At 42.3% G+C, this 16,195-nt stretch overlaps 1 protein-coding gene and 1 long non-coding RNA gene across 2 annotated transcripts in view; both read left to right on the top strand.

The window, feature by feature from the left end:
- The window catches only part of ADAM12 (ADAM metallopeptidase domain 12), a 164,996-nt gene that overhangs the window by 117,562 nt on the left and 31,239 nt on the right, over positions 1–16,195 (top strand). The window contains exon 11 of the mRNA XM_085064614.1: positions 3,637–3,785. Coding sequence (XP_084920740.1) covers positions 3,637–3,785 — 149 coding nt within the window. The remainder of the gene's footprint in view (positions 1–3,636; positions 3,786–16,195) is intronic.
- On the top strand, positions 8,500–13,467 carry LOC146435043 (uncharacterized). The gene is made up of 3 exons (XR_014853119.1): positions 8,500–9,423; positions 11,053–11,169; positions 12,184–13,467. It is a non-coding gene; the product is annotated as an uncharacterized LOC146435043 (long non-coding RNA).

Raw genomic sequence — 16,195 nt, forward strand, 5'->3', positions numbered from 1 at the left:
GTCCTCTTAAATTTAATATCAGATTTAAAACACTCCACGGTGTAATTCACTGCCAAGTCAGTTCCCTTCACTCCGGAAACTGTCATTTTAGAGAGGAAATAATTACAAATAGTTCGTTCCAGTAACAAGAAAACAGGAATCAGCATTTCTTTAGAGTTTTCTCATGGAGAAGAGACTGATTTATATGTCCAGGGGAAGCCCAGGGTCTGTGGATGAATCCTGGGCCAGGCTGCAGCTTCTGTCATGAAGGGGAGCATGAGGTTACCCAGAGACTCAGTGAATTTAACCTTTTGAGGTGCCAATTTACTTAGGGGTTGCACAGAATAACTAGAAATGTCCTCCAGCTCTTGAAGCAAATCCTCAAAAAAGAGCCAAATCCAAAAGATTTGAGCAAATACTCACCCCAAACATGGGAACATGGGGCAGTGCTGGAGAATGGTTGGACTTGATGGTCTGAAAGGTCTTTTCCAACCTAAAACATTTTGGGATTCTGTGAAAGAATTAATGACTCCTAGCCTGGGAAGCTGAGGTGCTCAAGTGTCTCAACACTGGGCAGATAAATGTTTGTGCAACCTCATAATTCAGCCAATTTCTTACCCATCCCATCCCAAACATTCAACACCAACGTCTCTCACAGCCTAAAACCTGTCCTGGAAGAAAAGGCAATGAGAGACTGCGTAAGAAATGACATTTGAATGCAAAATCTGGAGTGATTCTTTTATGATCTGATTTTCCTGGTTCTTTTTGCAGTGAGTCAGCTCTACTTTATGATCTAAATTCCTCTGTCATGCCTCCCTGGGAGCCTGCCTGTCTCTTTTCTTTAGGGCTGAGTTCTCTCAGCAGGTGACACCCTGTCTCCCATTAATTTTCAGAAAAACTCAAAGCAGGAAGAGCAGCCATGTGAGTGTGAGGAGCTTTAACAAGACCTTTATAATTTCATTTTCCTGTGAAGTTTCTGTAGTGTCGTAGAAAAACCAAAGAGAAGTTGACATTAAAGCAAGTCTTTGACATGATTCAGTCTTCGTTCTTCTGTTTCCAAAGGTTGCCCATTGAATCCATGGATTTAAAAGTAAAATATCTCTGAGAAAAAGGAAAGTGACTTTTTATATGGGCAGACAGTGGTAGAGCAAGGGAGAAAGGTTTTAAACTAATAGAGGAGAGATTTAGATGAGATGCTGGGAAGAAATCCTTCCCTGGGAGAGTTTGAGGCCCTGGCACAGGGTGCCCAGAGAAGCTGTGGTGCCCCTGGATCCCTGGCAGTGTCCAAGGCCAGGTTGGACAACCTGGGATAGTAGAAGGTGGGATGAGACTGAATGATTTTTGAGGTCCCTTCCAATTCAAACCATTCTGGGACTCTGTGGCTCTGTGAACTGAGTGAACACGCACTGAAAGCACCAGGAGCATTTGCCTGTTGCAGCTGTAGGTGACAGCATTTAATTATTAGATTTGATTTAAACCCCAGAGGAATGAAGCAGAGTTCACTGGAAGCAGCTGCATGTTTTGAGCAACAGCTTATGGTGTCTTAACAGTAGATGGTTGCTTATTCAGGGGTTGTGAAACTGTTGGGTAATGACTTTTACTGCTCAAGTTAACTTTAGAAGACCCTGGTGGAATAAATCAAAGTCACATTGCTATTCATTTCTTTAGTCCTTGTGATACTTAAGCGGTCTCAGTATCAAATGGAACATGTCACTGTTTGTTTTGATAATCTTCATTTATGCTGTCTTCAAATAACCCCTTTTGCTGAGGCATCACATTCCTTCTTTTAAAAACCCTCTCCAGAAGCTGATAAAATTGCATTCCAAGTGGATCTGAGCAAGTAATGAGAACCGCATGGGCTGGAATAATTGTTTGCCTATTCGAGTCCCAAATTACATTTCACATCATTTATTGCTCTGCTTCTGGGGTGGACTGTGTGAATTCTTGTTTTTCCTTTTAATTGACAGCTTCAGAGTGTTCAGAGAAATATAATCACTGCTCAGTAAGTAGAGGAGATACTGGAAAAATAAAAAATCTGAGCTCATTTTGGTGTGTCTGGGGAGCTCAGTGAGGAGTTTCTGTCTTGACCAGACAGCGCTAATTTCAAGGCATCAGCCAATGAGTCAGTGGTAAATTATATGAAATTATTTTGCTGTTTTCTTAATATTCAGTCCTGCATTGCTTTCCATTTGAGAGAGAGGTTGTGCTCTTTTCCTGAAGTCAGGTTCAATTACATTGAATTCTCTAAATGTTCCATAAATTGCTGTGTTCACAAAGATAAATCCATCTGTATCTGACCAGTATTTAGATAAGATATCTCATCATGTAAGCACTGTGCAGGACAAACTGCACACAAACTGGCTGCCACAAGATTTTTACATCAAAATTTAAAAATTCAAGAAAAAAAAATTAAAAGAGACATTTTGCTAAAAGATAAAATTCTTTTGTATTTATTCCAATTGCAGAAGGAGCAGTTTCTCCTGTTCTGAATGACTGTATTCTCTTCTTGATTTTTTTTTTTGCTGCTTGAGAAATGATTTCCTAAAAATATTAGCCCAGACAGATGAAAGAAGAAATTCTTAAATCTACCCAGAGTCATGTATTAAGGCCTCCATTAGTACATAGATAATGTTTTTGACAGTTTTACCTTTCACTTCTTTTTAGTCTGGACTTTGGCTTAGATGATCCTGAACGAGTTATTTAAAGTGAATATATTCATGCACGCTTCTAGAGCAGGCAGCTGTACATAGTAATTCCATTTACTGACTGATAAATAGTGGATCATGCATTTATATTACATGTTTATGCCTTCAGGGAAAGCTTTCTTACAAGTGTAGTGGATTTTTTTTTTCCCTCAAGGAAAATGATCGATGTGGAAAGGTCTCTTACTTGTGGTTAAGGCAAAACATCATTCTGGGCAGCAGCCTGTAATCAGATCATGCAGTGAATTTCTCAGAAATGATTGTCCCAAAAAGCAGCATTTAAACAAGGTTTAATGTTGAAATTTCAAACTGCCACTTTAGACATTTAGAGTATTCATAGGTTAATGAGAGGCCATGGAAGATTTTGGCTTGTTTTGGTCTTTCATTTTAAAAAGGAGATTTTCTTTTTTCTTACAAGGTCTGTGAAATCTTGGGCATTCTGGTACTAAAGAAACAGTCTGGAGCATATTAAATAGACCAAGTGGAATCTCTTGCTGCATTTTTAATTTGCTTCCTGACACAAAGGATCTTCTCCCCTCTCCCCTCTCCCTCCTCACCCTCACCCATAAACAATTGCCTTTTCCAAAACTCCATGTCTGGGTGATCTCTCTCTGCCACTGCTGTGATTTGGGGGTTTGGGGGATTCACTGAACAGTGGAATTTTACACCAAATTAAAGAGATGACCCAGCTGTTCAAAGCTGCTCCATGCCCCCAAATGTCTCACCTGCTGGGCAAATTGGGTGGCCAGACAGGCTGTCCTGAAATTCCCAGTCTGCACTAGGTAGAGGTGGATGAATTTGAAATGGAGTTTATTTAACAACAGAGCAACTTCAGCTGCTAAACTTATAAAAACATCTCAAAGGACAGGCAATAGGACCTTAGAGGGGGAATGTGCATCTCAAATTTGGTTTACATGTTGAATTGACTGGTTCTCCTGTGGATGTTTTTTTGAAGGATCACTCAGAAAACCCTCTAGGTGCAGCAGTGACTCTGGCTCACGAGCTGGGGCACAATTTTGGGATGAATCACGACACCCTGGAGAGAGGCTGCAACTGCAAAGCATCCACTGACAAAGGGGGCTGCATCATGAACCCCTCCACTGGGTAAGTGCAATCTGACACTGGCAAACTGCAGTGCAGTGGGGCAGTTGTGATTTCATTTTGCCTCAGGAACATGGAAAGGGAAAAAAAAGAAAATATTTTTCAACACCTTTTCAAATCTTCTCAAGCTGAAAAAATTAAACATCTTATCAGAGCACAAAATATGCAGTTGCACCTTTCTGTTTCCAGGTTAACAGTGTGAGAGACAAAAATGCTGTAAGCAACTGGTTAATTTAAAAAAAACAACCCACAAACAAACAAACTACGTTGCAAGTGTTAAATCAGAATTTCACCTCCTCTCATGCCAGCTGGGCATCAGTCAAAATAGGAAATGAGCCAAGACTAGGATGAGTGTGTAGGAAATCCAGTAATGCAGGAAATGCACTCTCAGACTCTCTGCAAACTCTTTGTCTCATGCAGAGGTTTTTAGTTTTGCACAAACTTCTGTTATAAGTGTGGAGAAGTTTTAGCATGTGAGCAAATGAAATCTATAAGGTCAGTGGGATTAAGGCTGCTCTGTGTCCAGAGGGAGATCCTCCAAGGAAAGAGATTAGAAATATGGGAAATAAAGCCAGAGAACCTGTGTGAGTGCAGGGCCAGGAGCTGGACTGGATGACCCTTGTGGGTCCCTTCCAGCTCAGGATGTTCCCTGATCCTCTGTGTTGGTGGCTCTGCTGATGGCAAAGGCCTTTCTGCTGATGCCAAGAGTGTTTTGTAGACACTGAAATTCCAGGCACACTGAGCAGAGTGAGCTGTCACTGCTTGCTGGGATGTATTTTAAATTCCTGTTGAAACTGAAGGATACAAGGAACGAGTTCTCCATGTCCATGTTCAATCTAGGACTGGTAGGATTAAATTGAAGTAAGATTTGCCAAAGCTGTCTGATGGCAAATCATGTGTTAGACTGGACTAACTGCAGGAATTAGGCTGCCTGTGACTGGGATCCAGTAAGAACCAGTGAGGCAAATATCTGCCAGCAGTGTAGGTACAGCTGGAGGTGCCTTGGGACAAGGGGATGGTCTGGATGCTCTCTGATGCTCTCTGATGTCTCTTCCAGCTCCAGCACTCACTCTGTGTGCCTAAAGTTCATCTGTTGCTTAAAAACCTCTTCTGGGAATCGTGATCAGCTCTCCCTCTGCCTTCCCCGAGCCTGCAAGTTTCTGGGAAAGAAGGGGAGCAGTCTGGGAGAGAACAGGGAGGGCTGGGCAGGGTTGCTCCCTGCTGGTCAGCCCAACAGCAGCCTTGGAATTCCTTCAAAGGCAAAGCTGTCACCCTCCATCAGGGCAGAAATGGGGATGGTGGCCAGAGGCCAAGCACAGCAAGTTAAGAGACAAACAAAAGAAAATTGTGTGAGTGGAGGAGAATGAGATGAGATTTCTGGGATTTCTGCAGTCTGGGAAAGAAAAATGACTTGGCTCTTCTGAGACAATAGGTGGTGATTGTCCCCATGGAATGGCATCCTGTAGCAGGTCAGGCTGGTGTGCACATCGTGGGGACACAGTGGAGTGAAGAGGCTCTGAGGTGAGCTGAGGTGGCTCTGGTGAGCACTGGGCAGGCAGGGCTGGCCTCTGAGCTCCCAAAGGAAGCTTTCCAGCTTCTGTCAGCTCAGCTGAGTTGCTGGCTCTGCATCCATCTGCTCCAGTTCAGGGTGAATCCAGGGCTGCTCTCAGCACATAAATATCTGGGCACTTTGTGAACTCATCATGAGAGGGACATGAAATAGCTCCTTCCTCGCTCTGCCCTCTCCCTGGAGTGCTCTAGGTGTACCTGCTGTATCCTCAGGGATGGATGTGCCACTCCAGGCACTCAGCCTGAGCTGCCCCAGGGCAAGGGCAGAGCAAGGCTGTGCCCACTAGTGCTCCCCAGGATGTGAGGAGTTGGATGTTTCATTCCTCATCCCTTGCAGGTGACTCCAAGCAGCTCAGCTCCCCTTTCTGCAGCACCTTCCAGGCCAAAGGCTGTGCCCACCTCCAGCATCCCACAGGTTTGGGGAGCAGGACTCAGCTCCACCCTGTGATGCCCTTTTTGGATTTTCACCAAACTCTGCATCCAGCTGGAGCCTGAGGAAGAGCTGTGGCTGCAGAGCCCTGAGCAGGCTGTGGTGTTTGCACTGATTGTTGATTTATAAATGGAAACCTTGACTTTGGGTTTATAGCCTGAGGCTTTGTCTTGACACCTTGCTGTCAGTCTGGGATAAATATTCCTGGAGAACACTTCATGCCTTGAGCCAAGCTGCATCTCACCAATTCCAAATTAACACTTTGAATGTTTAATTACCCAGCGTGTCTCACCAATAGCAATATTCCACTGAGCAGCATTTTTCAAGGAACATTGAAAAGTTTTCATCTCTGGAAGTGCTTGGCTGTTGAGGGAAGGCCAAATGAATGCTCTTTATCTCAAATGCTCTCTGAAAATAGCCAAAAAATCAAAACTGAGAGCATTCAGCATCCATTTAGAGAGACAGCCTGGTCTCAGTGTACTCACTGCACTCACTCTGAGCTCTTCTAATTGCTTTAAGGTAGATTTGATGAGTGGAATAAAAAAATCTTTGGGCTAAAGGTAGTGTAAAAAGTCCTTCTCTGGTGTCTACAATGAATGGGAAATATTTAAGTTATAACAGAAAGGCCTCTGTGAATTTAACTTTGGAGTCACTGGTGTGGCTGTGCACAAAAGGGAATGTTTTAAGCTTGTTACTTAAAAGGGATTTCATCAATTATTGTAATTTCTTTCAGTTCTTCTGTTTCAGTCTTTGAAGAGGTCTTGGAAATTACGTCTTGGTGGAAAAAAACCTCCAGGGATCAGGGTGGAATTTCAACTCTGTTGGATCTATCCTTTCTTTAATGAGCTTCTTATAGTTTTTGTTCTTAAAAGATACCAGCAAGATGAGCACCAGTTGTGTGTGAGCTACAGATGTTTACAGACCTACTACTTTAGCAAAATATATATTTTTATAACTTGAAATCAAGCACAAAACCCCACAAATTTGTGTCAGTCCAGGGCTTTTAGAGATTCAAATATCTACTATGAAAATCATATAAATCCTTCTGTAGAAATGGATGTGGTTCCTATAAAAAAACATCAATAATGTGTATTTAATAGTAAAATAATATTTAGTATTAAGCAATATTAATATTTAAATATATTTAATATTGATATTAATCGTATCAATAAGGAATAGTTCATACACATTGTCCTCTTTTTTGTGCATCTGTTGCAATGATATTCTTCTAGTTTTTTTAATTGTTTTGTACACAGACTGTTCCAAGTGAAAAAAAAGCAATATTAGGGAGATTTGGGATTCTTTTTACTGAGATCTCATTATGTGGAAATTAAGGGACTAGGCTGAGCCAGTGAGGCCACTTCAGCATTCCACTTGGTTTCCAAATATCTCCCCAAAGTGTTCCCTCTTAGGCATGAAAATATTCCTCCTACCAGACAGATAAACACCAGAGAGTTGTGGTGCAACCCAAGGCATTGGTCTGGATTTATACCTTTGCAAGTGTAAGCAGAATTTGGCACTGCAGAGCAAAATGCTGCCAGTTAGCAGCACTTCTTTATTTCCTAATTGTGGAAATGCACTTTTTATTTGGCCTTCTTCATCAGAACTGAGCCCAGGGACCTCCATGGGGCTGGAAGTCAGGTGAGCTCCCAATGAGGAGCTGAAAAAGCTGCTCAGTGATGTCCTCTCTGTCTTGCATGGGAGATAGAAGCTTTTTGCCAGGCTTTAGGGTAGCTAACTCCCCAAGACTCGGTCCTGTTCGCAAGGATCTTTGATATTTGGCCGATTAGCCTAAAAATACCATTTATTAGACACAGAACATAACAAACATACAAACATACAAACATAGAACAGATTGACATACATAGACACACAATGAATGCATAATTGCAGCACTGTAATAGCTAAAATGCAATTATGGGGTAAATGCTTGCTTGAACTATAAAAATTGTTAAAAATGCAAGTTAAGAAATGCTTGCTTGAGCTATAATGCAAGTTAAGAGATGCTTGCTTGGACTATAAAATAGCTGAAATGCAAGTTAAGAAAGGTACCTATTAGTTAGCCAGAATAATACAATTTAGGAAAGCAATGATCTTACCAAAATCCAATTTTGGAGCTGGAATACATCAGAATTCCTCCCTCAGTCTCACGAGAAGTTACCACAGGGCTGTGTCCAGACACCTGGGGAGAAGACTTTCCCTCTCACTCCAATGTCCATGTAGAAAAGCTTCTACCTTTGCTGAGATTTCATGGTGTTTTTATAGGGAAAAAAGTGTGTCTTTGTGGTCACTAAAAATTTCTCACATTCTCTCTACATTCCACAGGGGAGTGTCTTCTCAGACTTTCAGTTGCCAGCAGCAGGTAGTTGTTGATTAGGTTATCAACCTAATCTGAGCCATCCATTTCTTGGGACTGTTCAGAGAGAGAGAGAAGGGGGAGGAGGGAGCATCCTGCCACACCCTCCTGTCCCCTTTGCACCTGGATATGGGAATGATGGAGATTTTTCTCCTACTGCCCATAACCCATTTATTTCTCTCTACATTTACATGAGATGCAGCACCTCACATTGATCTGGAAGGTTCTCCTCAAAGACCGTGATGGTGAAAAGATTAAATAAATGCAAAATAATTTAAAATACCCAGGAACATGAAGATACTGTTGTTTCAAGACATGAAACAAGTGGTAGATATTCCAGAAGTGGAAAATCTATAGTGTGAAAGAGCATGGCTATTGATATTTCCTTAATAACCTTCTGAAGGAGAGAATCTCTCTTGGGAAACTTGCATTTTAATTTGGGTCCCTAGCAGACCTGTTTTCCTCTTTTAGAGGAGTTCCCAGGTAAAATTCTGATTTCCATCCTGTGATTTCATTTTACACAGGTAGAATTTAGAGACACTCCATGTTTCTCACTCAGTCAGATTTTAAATTGAATTTACTCAGATAAATATGGCTGTAAGTGTTACAGGGAAGTGGGGCTTTGACACTGCTGGTGGAAATTCCTGTGTTTTGCATGGTGATGATCATGAAAAACAAAAAAAAGAGGAGAAATTAGATCAATTTAACCTCTCAGCTATAGATTATTATTTCAGAGGGTTTTTATGGAGCTGTGCCTCACGGGGAAAAAAAGAACAGCTAATTTTGAGTAATTGCCTTTCAGTACACGATTTCACTTTAATTATTGAGTTTTTGGAGGCAGGGTCTGGGGGAGGAGATCAATTAGGGCCACAGAAAGAGCACTGAGTAGAAATCACACATAGAAAAACAGGGGTTCATTTACTGTTGTAATTTGGAGAAGACACCTTGCTAACCAATCCAAAAAACCCCCACACTGTTTCCAGTGGGTTTTTAGGTAAAATTAAAACCTTTATGTTAGAATTAAAGCAGGCAGCCAATGGGAAGCTGCCTACTTGTGAATGAGAGTGAGAGCAAAGGTGAGCTGTTCAGACTCAGCTGAGTGAGAGTCCCAAATTAAGCTAATTGACTCAACCTGAGCACTGCTGAGGAGAAATGGGGAAAATTAACCCATTTCTCCATGGGAAGGAGCATCAGGTGGGCTTCTTCCAGATACCACTGAAAAACAGCCTTGGGACCTACTGGCTTTTAATTCCCTCCAGGAGCAATCAGATGCTCTGCACTGAACAGTGAGTACCTCAGTAGTAATTAAGGAGAAATAAAACGTTTAAGTGGAAACAGAGGGTTTTTCTCCTGAGCAACAGTAGCAGATGTCTGTGAGGAGCTCAAAGTGGCACCAAGCAGTAGCAGGAGTTGCACAGGAGATACAGCAAATGTGAACATTGCTGTTTGCCTCCCTGGGGATGAGCTGGTCCATTGTAGAAGTGATCCAGGCATCTGAGGATGAGCTTAGGAAGGATTTGTTCTGCACAGGCCAATTCCCAAAATATCCTTGAAAGGCAGATTTGCTGCAAGTGAGGAAGAGTTCATTTGCTGCTTTGCTTTCGTGTGTTAGGTTTGGTGGCCAAGGAGAGGTGCATCACACTTTATTTTCTGTTTATTTGTAAACAAACACCCATTTCTGCTGGCAAAGGAAAGCTGGTTTTATTGGCTCTGCTCTATTGACAGCCTCTGTGGTAGCAGATACATTAGCAGAGACATCTAAAATAGCTATTTATTGGCTTTCTCTTCCTGCCTTCATTGCTATTTCATGCTTGTTCCATGCTCTTGAAGGTCTTGCTGATTTTCCTGGTGTGAAGGCTCTGATTCAATCTCTGCTGTGCTCAGATTTTGAGGATTTCTCTGGAGCTCATGCTCAGTGCAAGGGCAGGGTTGGCAGAAGCTTTGGCATTCACATGCAGTGAATTCCTGGTATTTTAGGAGTCTAGCAGCAGAATATTCCCTCTTCCCTGAACTTCTGGGTCCAAGGATGCATCTGGAAATTCTCCCCAGAGCCCCTGAGGTGTCACAACTTGGATTTGTAAATATTCCTTAATTAAGTGTTAGATCACAGGAGTGTGAGTTATATCTTTGAACAGGGTCTCTATCCAAAACCAGCTGATATGTGTGGTGGAAATAGGGGTTTGGACAGAGAAATTGGCCTGTGAACCCAAATCCCAACCTGCTTTGCTCCAGTTTGCTTCCACCTCTGGTGAACTGGAGGTTCATTTTTTGGGGCCATGTGGGAATCCACATGATGGGAACCATGCAAAGGGAAACAAGGCTTGTGGAGGCAGAAGGATGTCTGTTAGTGAGGATTCCTTAGGGATCTCTCTGGCTGTCCAGGAGTGCAGTTTTCCTGATGGAGCAGCAGGATTGGGTCAGGCTGAGAGTTTCCAGCAGCTCCTTCATTCCTTCCCCCCAGGGCAGCAGCACTCTGCACTAAAGTGTTCCACAACACTGTCCTTCCACAGTGCTGAAGGTCTGAGCTTCCCCTGGATCCCCCATTCCCATTAATGGGGTTCAGGGCTGCACATCAAAGCAGCCCAGTGGCAGCAGTGCTGATTTCATGCTGCACAAGTGAATATTTGCATCTCAGACGGGAAGCTGAGGCTCCTGGAGAGCTGCTTGGCTCGGTGGGTTTGGTCCTCAAAGGGTTTTCTGAGGAGCTTTCTTCTTTTGTCATCTGTTTTTGTTTGATTTTTGAACTGCCACGCCAAAAAATATTTATTTAACTGCATTATAAGCATGTCGTTAAATAAATAAAACATAGTGAAAATCTCTTCAGGACAAGTTGGGAAAGCACTAATCACTTGTGTCATTTGTTGTATAAAGTATTAGTTTCAAATGTTTTCTCCTTTTTGAAAAATGATCTCGAGGAAACAGAACATAAGGTCACCCTCATTTTGGTCATTCAAAGGCTGAACTGGAGTCTCCAGATGTGAAAATAGACACCCTCCAGAGATTTCCAGCACACTGCTCCAGGAGACAGCCAGGTATGCCATGAAAACAGCAGCAACTTGAAGGGCAAAACAGTTTTCTGACACCTCACCAGATTAAAAAAAAAAAATTTAAAAATTTTTTAAAAGCTTTAAAAAACGCAAAAGGTCAGGGTGAAATGGGAAAGAAATCAGAAATGGAGTGTGGGAAAGCACACTTCAGTTTACTGAGTGGTTCTCTTTTTTTTTTTTTTTTCTTGGAGACATCTCGCAGCACATCTTGTAGCTCAGAGCTGTTAAATGTTAGATAATCAAAGCATTAGTAGTTAGCACAGAATTTCCTGACCCCTCTCAGTCGCTTTTCAGCTGTTCAGCCCTCACTTTGCATTTTTCAGTCTGGCAGCTTAGAGACATTAAACTCTGGAGTCAGCAGAACTATCTGGAATTACCTCTGTTACAATTTGAGGAAAATGAAATTATCTTTCAGATGTAAACAGTTTCTAATTAAACTCTGAAGCTGTTTATGTTTCCAAACCAGTCTGAGCTGAGCTCGGCACAAAGACAGACTTCTTTGTTGTCTTTTTCTTTTTTTAATAAAGTTGATATACTGATGTAATAAATTACTTGTGACAGAGCTAGGTCTGTTGTGCCAGCAGTGCAACTGCTTTTTTTTTAAAAAAAAAAACCAAAAAACCTTAAGCAACATATCCCTCTGCCCCAGTAATTTAGCACATTGCATTCTGGTCCTTCCTTTAGTAGGAAACAGCCTCGAGATTACAGAATAGATTTATGTCAGTCTTTCCCTTCACTCCAAGTAGCCCCACGTCTGCAGTGCATTTGGCCTTCTTTTTTGGTTAATAATTTCCATGCCTTGCAGATATATTTAATTTTTGTGATAAATAAGATCTGCGTTGAAGAATTAGCAGTGTTGGTTGAAATACATTTAATTTTTCCCAGTCCTTTGCAGGAGTGGGTCACTGTTAACAATCAGCACAGAGAGCTATGGGGCAAAAAAAAAAAAAAAAGAAAAAGATAATTGCTTTTTATTTAGTTTAGTCTTTCCCATTTCAGCGGATGTGCTGTTAGAAGTGAAAATATTTGGCTTTCCTGGTGTATTCTCAAGGAGAACTCGCACAGATTGACAACAAGGCTCTGCTGTAAGTGGAGCTGACAAGGAGAGAGGTGACTTCTCAAATGAAAACACATTTCACTTCTGCTGGGATTATTTATAGCAGATACTTAAGGACAAGCAGTGGTTTCTGCCATGACATGTATCCACTTCTCCTGGCCTGGGTGCTGGGATGAGGGAGCTCAGCTGCCTTTTGTCTTGTTGCTGTAATATCCATAGGAAATATAGCTCTGGGAGGGACATTTTTCTCCTGCAGTGCTGCTATTGCCATGACCCATGAGAACAAATCATGGAAGGACATTTCCCTTTATCTTGGCTTTGAGTTTCATAAAAAAAAAACCCAAAAAAACCCAACAAACCCAAACTTTTAGACCTGCAGGGATAAATCTGTAGTGCAGCACATGGAAAATTAAGCCCACAGTGTCCAGTTTTAATTGGTGCTAATGAATTCCAAATTCCTGGCTTAAAAATGGAAACACACCTAAAAGGGCAAATCCTTCAAATGACATGAATGCTCCTTTTTGAGCCTGGGTTGTGTGCCCAGGAGCACTCGAAGGAGTTGATGTGGGCTTGGAAGGCTGGATCCCTGCAATTTAATGATGCCCACAGCTGCATTTGCCACTGTTGTCATGGGAATTCTGAGCCTTTTGTGGCTGCCAGAGATGTGCAAAATGTCTGAAATTCACAGAGGGAAGATGTCCTTTTTCCCCCAACTATTCCTCCCTGCAAAGTTGTTCTTTTTTCTGATGTCAAAGCCCGTTCTGAAGTTCTGGGCACATTTCTGGTGGCAGCAATGCAGGGAGGCTCCAGTTCAGCCTTGGCCAATGAATGACACAGCCCCAGTGATGAATTCAGATAAGAAACCACCTCATTTAGATAAAGGCTCTGAAAATAAAGAGGTGAAATAACTTTGGTGTCCTAGAGAGCCTTTCTGTCTTCCCCTTCCAGCATGGAAATTGTGTTCATCTCCATCCCTGATGCTCTCCTGACAGCCAACCTCCTCCAGGGGAGAAATTCAGAGCTGGGAGAAAAACTCCCCTGGGCTTCAAAAAGGCCAGGATTTCGTCAGGATCCATATGGGGTTTTATTTAGATTTATCAGTAGCCTTTCATTCCTGTGAGTGAAAGTTTTAATTTGCTCATTAAGGATCCCTAAGTCTGAGATCATGGCTGGATCCATTCTGTTCCCATGGCTTGAAATAATGAAATAAATACCATGTGGCTGCTAATTTTGCTTTGTCCCAGCTCTGTGAAAAAGAAAGGGCAAGGTAGAAAAAGTGATTTCTTGTTATTATATATTTAGGATTTTTTTCAGAATTCCGCTTCCATTCATCTGAGGTGATTTAGGTGATATGGGATAAAAAACTTTCTTCTCATAATAGCAGAAGGGAAGGTGGGAATGCTGGGCAAATTTAGACTGATTTCTGCCACTGCTTTTCCTCACTTATCTTTCCTTCAGATCTTCCCAAAGAAGAAAAAATTGAGCCATGCTGCTTGCAAGTCAGATCCTCCTGTCCTGGAGTCCTGATTTAGTAAGAGCCCAGGTAGTACAGATGTTAAGTGAAATCAATAGGAGCCTGTCCCCAGGTATTTATTATTTCCAGCTTTTTGCAGGGCTCAGATTCTTTCCTCCAGCAGCCACATCTCACCAGCTAGCATTTCCATACACTTCATTCTCTGCTCCTGCTCTTCCCAGTGGAACAGCTTCTCCTCATGCTCCATCCAGAGGGCTGATCCCTGGTATTTTTGTGGGCCTCAAGGATTCTTGTGGGTCTCTTCCAATGCAGAATTTTCTGTGAAATCCCTTCTCCCTGGCCTGGATTTCAGCCCTGTTTAACCTGCTGCCATTTGATCTGCTCACCTGTCCAGGCTCATCCTCACCCAAATCCCTTCCTGAGCCCAAGTACCCCCTGTATGAGAGGTCTTTCAATCAAGCTGATTCCCTAAGTCAGATTTTATTTTTTTTTTGCTTCCTATCTGCTCCTGGCCCATTTTAAAAAATCAATTCCAAAGTTTTTCAAGGGAGAAAATCAGAACGTAATTGCCTGGAACAAAAGCAGATTGTAAAATCAGGTTGGGAACGAAGCAAAGCACCTTTTCCCTAATCAGAAATCAGTAGGAAGCTGATCTCCAGCAATGGGCTGAACCATTTGTCTTTATTTTCTCATCACATGCTGAGGATGTTGTGTTTGGTGTGACAAATTTCAACTCAGGGCATTCTGGTTGTGCTCCTTCTCCACATTTTCCTTCCCTGCCGGGAGCTGCTGGCAGGCTCAGGGTGTCTGCATCCCACTTTTCCTTAGCCTGGGACCAGACCTGACCTGGCCTTTTCATCCCTCCCTCTGCTCTGCCTTGCTTCTTGACTTTTCCTGTAGTCAGCATTGGATTAGCCTCAAACTCTGAGCAGTAGATTGTGAAACCTGAACTCTCAGCAATCCAGCGAATTTTTATTTATGAGGTAGTGGTCTAAAAGGAAACAGAGCAAAAGATGAGCCAGAGGCAAATTCAAACTGATTATAGCTCCTTTCCTTGGCTGTCTGCTTTCCAACAGGAAGAACAGTTGTCTGAGTTCAATTCCCATGGAGCTTTTGCAATGCAGATAACTCCAGCACAGAGTCAGGATCCTGTCAGGGGTGATAAATTGGTTCAGTATTGCTTCACCCCCAGAACACAAAGGAAAGTCACAACAGGCCTCTCCTCCAAGAAAAAACTTCTCTGACCATCCATTTGTCAAAGGGAAAGTAACTGCTAATAATGTTTTATTTGGCAGTTTTGTGACTGCCACGACAGTCTATAGTGTATAAAGCCATTAAGTGTTGCTCCCTTGCAGAAATGGATTTTTGGGAACCATCCAGGCATTTGTTCTGTCGCTGCTTTCTGCCCTCAAGTCCCACATCCAGCGTTATAAAGCTGCCTTTTTGAATATTCCAGGTAGTTAAAATTTCACCTTCCGTGTAATGGGAGAGGTCAGGGCTCAGCTGGGTTTGTGTCAATCCAATCTGAGCACCTGAAGGGAGATTGCTGGAATTCATTCTGGGAATCTGCACTATCCCCAGGGAAAAATTAAAACGAGCTCAAGGCTTTTGTGTGCAAAGTTTAAACATTGCCTTGGAAATGTTTTCTTTCCAATAAGCCTGGAAATTCCGCTGTAACACAACAAGCCATCCAAGTAGACATCAATAAAATTAACCACCAGTGTGATATATTCCCAGCTATTTATTGGAAGGGTGAGAAGCCACCATGCAGTGAACGTGACAAAAGCTGTAGGAGAAGTCTGGGCTGGTTTTGAAGTCACTGACCATGAGCTCAGACAGAAGGGCTTTGATATCATCTCTAACTACATGGCCCAATTCTGTGCTCCACTTTATTGAGGCTCCAGGGATTCAAACTCTAAAAGAGGAGCAAGGGAGGGAAAAATAGGCTAGAAAAATAAGTGTGGGTTGTCAGACATGCTCTACCTTTTGAAGCAAACTTCCCATTTAAATACTTTATAGGTACATAAAGCCACTCTGCATTTTTAGCTAAATCCTTCCAAATCACTGGGAAAAGATGTGCCCCATCAGCTCTGGGACTGATGTCTTGGGCAAAGCTCTATCATGTGCTGCTTCCAAAAGCCCAAAGGGTCTTCCAGCTTCTCCCCTCCTCTGAATTTTCCCAATTAGCCGCTTGCAAAAGCTTTGGGTGTGAAACAATCTCTAAGCTCCCCTTTTATTGTGCTGGTGGGGTCAAAAACTGCATTTGTGCCTTGCTCCCTCAAAGGTACTTGGAAATTAAGACATTGTTTAAATAATGGATTAAAGAGTCCTCCCATATTATGGCACTTGTCTAATTAATAGATTAAAAAGTCCTTCCATATTATGGCACTTGTCTAATTTTGAACAATTGCTCCTAAAACGTGAGGTGTAGGAAATAACGTGTAGTGACAGGACTTGATACATGAGGAGATCTGTACTAT

This window comes from Lichenostomus cassidix, chromosome 6, assembly GCF_008360975.1.
Source record: "Lichenostomus cassidix isolate B80296 chromosome 6, HeHo_3.0, whole genome shotgun sequence".
Taxonomy (NCBI): domain Eukaryota; kingdom Metazoa; phylum Chordata; class Aves; order Passeriformes; family Meliphagidae; genus Lichenostomus; species Lichenostomus cassidix.